The following is a 2,453-nucleotide window of genomic DNA, read 5'->3' as shown; positions in this document are numbered from 1 at the left end:
GGTACACACAGAGGCCTATTTACTGTAATAAGAATGAGAAAAAATTGCCTGACCGTTTACAAAAGTGGAAAACCTTGAATTTTGATTAAAAGACACTTCAGAAGTCCGGAAAACTCATTTCTCGCCATCTAAGAACCAAATTTTTCCTGGGAGGACCCCCGACCACCGTCATCAATTTGTTCATCAATTTATTGAAAAAAACAATATGTATGCATTGACTCAATTTTTGTTATGTACTGTACATACCGGTACACACATAGCAGGGCTACTAGTATTTACAGTAATAAGAATGAGAAGTTTACCCGACCGTTTTCAAGCGGAGGAAAACCTTAAAATTTAAAGAACTTAAAAGTCACCTCAGAAGTCGGGAAAGCTCATTTCCTGCCACCTAGTGGTCAAAATTTTCCTGGGGGAGGACCCTCACCCCCTTCCTCTTTGGGGTTATCCATTCATGGAAAAAAATACGTAAGCAACTCAATTTTTGTATGTACCTATACACACATAAATAGGCCTATTTACTGTAATAAGAATCAGAAAGTTTACCTGATTGTTTTCAAGAGGGGGAAAACCTTGAATTTTGAAGAACTTAAATGACATATTTTTTTACAATCGATTAAAACAAGTCATTAAAATACAACTCAGACGTCTGGAAAGCTCATTTCCCGCCATCTAAGAATCAAAATTTTCCCGGGGGAGGACCCCGGACCCCCCTTTTTTGGCCTTTTTATGAAAAAAGTCCGACCCCCACCCCCTAAATATGAACCTAGATCCGCCCCTGCTGTCAGTGTATTTAGCGATGCTAAACGATACGAAAAAGATAGACAAATAATAGTTATTACTCTTTAGTTAGAATTTCTTTTAAATCTAATTAACCGTTCATTCCCGAGTTTTCCGACAAACAGCTTTTCAATGTCTTAATCGATTGTAAAATAATATGTCATTTACGTTTGAAAGTACGTTGACGACATTACTTAAGGTAAAATCTTAAATAACGGTGACAACAGCAAGCACAAATAGCCATGAATTCGTTGGACAAGTGGTTTACAGACAAGAAGCTTAAACTGAACTGATAAATGCCAGGTCTCCATGTGTATTTTAGTCGCCAATGTCTTCCGGAAGTGGACCTTCACTTCTCCGGCCAACCTGTGTCTGTTGTTACATCTGTAAAACGCCTTGGTATTGTTCTTGAACTGTAAAACTTGAACTGATTTAAAATGAGAAGGAAATATTAAATCCATTTATAAGCTAACATGATACTTTTTATTTTACGTAGACTGGCCTTAGTGTTGTGGAGCTTATTGCAGAGTGCAATATCTGTTAATTATTTTCGTCCCGTTCTAGAAGGTGCGGCACCTGTTTGGCAACTGGTCCTCACCCATGCCCAGTCTTATAGAATTGAAAAGAAACAGCGTAAAATATGCCATTTTTTATTTATTTTTTTTATTTAATAGGATTTATGTAGTGCACATATCCAGAAAACTGCTCAAGGCACCTATTCCCCTGGTCATTATATAGAATTAATCATACACAATGGTCCTGGGGAATATTCCTAATAGGCCTATGCGTTTAGTTCAGCACTATTAATTTAATCCCGAATCAATCACCAGATACTTATTTATGCTCATGGATGAAGAGGACAAGCAGTGTGACGAGCAGCTTTGGCTGCTACAGAAAGATTTTAAATTTTATTTCGATATTTGTTAAATAAAGACACCGTTTATATTAAAAGATAAGCCTACGCTAATTTTAATAGGTTAATGTATATTCCACTAGCGTAAAGACTAGTATTGTTATAAGGTGTTTCTTGTTATAGAGGAGTAGGTTGTGATTTTGGTAAACATCGATTGTGAAAATATATGTTGTTTAGATATTGGCCTTGTTAGGCTTTTCAGCTATTGTTTGCTTTACATGTTTGGTGACTGAATTCTCTCCTCTTTTCAATTAAAAAATCAATCGTTCCATTTATATGGCCCCATTTCGGCAGTCGTTGCTCGTGGTGCCGTATTTTCTTCTATACGTTAATTGTTAATCCATATTCAACTAGAAACTATTGATTTTTTAGATACTTTAAACATTTAAAAACGTAAACTAATTATTTAGCGCATGAGTGTATGAATATCAAAATAAAAAAAAAATTGAAAAGGCGATAAATAAAACCATTATTCGAGTCTAGTTCCCTTATCGCATTCGTCTCCTCTCTTGAATTGAGTCATTCTAAAATTAAAATCTGTCTGCTATTAACCATGTTATACTTCACCTGCATCTGCGTGACTTTCAGTTTAATTTGTGGAGGATTTGGTAAGTCAAAATAATTTATATAATCAATATATATATACTGTCTCTTATACACATCTTACAACTCAGACGTCTGGAAAGCTCATTTCCCGCCATCTAAGAATCAAAATTTTCCCGGGGGAGGACCCCGGACCCCCCTTTTTTGGCCTTTTTTTGAA

The 2,453-nt window shown here is 35.8% G+C and overlaps 1 protein-coding gene across 1 annotated transcript in view; it reads left to right on the top strand.

The window, feature by feature from the left end:
• The first annotated feature begins 2,173 nt into the window (after nt 1–2,173).
• Nucleotides 2,174–2,453, top strand: part of LOC117114054 — a 5,554-nt gene continuing 5,274 nt past the window's right edge. The window contains exon 1 of the mRNA XM_033257586.1: nt 2,174–2,298. Coding sequence (XP_033113477.1) covers nt 2,244–2,298 — 55 coding nt within the window. The 5' untranslated portion in view covers nt 2,174–2,243. The remainder of the gene's footprint in view (nt 2,299–2,453) is intronic.

Source organism: Anneissia japonica, unplaced genomic scaffold, assembly GCF_011630105.1.
Source record: "Anneissia japonica isolate Jap-2015-1 unplaced genomic scaffold, ASM1163010v1 scaffold650_len285673_cov152, whole genome shotgun sequence".
NCBI classification, from domain to species: domain Eukaryota; kingdom Metazoa; phylum Echinodermata; class Crinoidea; order Comatulida; family Comatulidae; genus Anneissia; species Anneissia japonica.
Note: the sequence above shows the minus strand (reverse complement) of the source record. Positions and strands in the feature narration are given on the sequence as shown.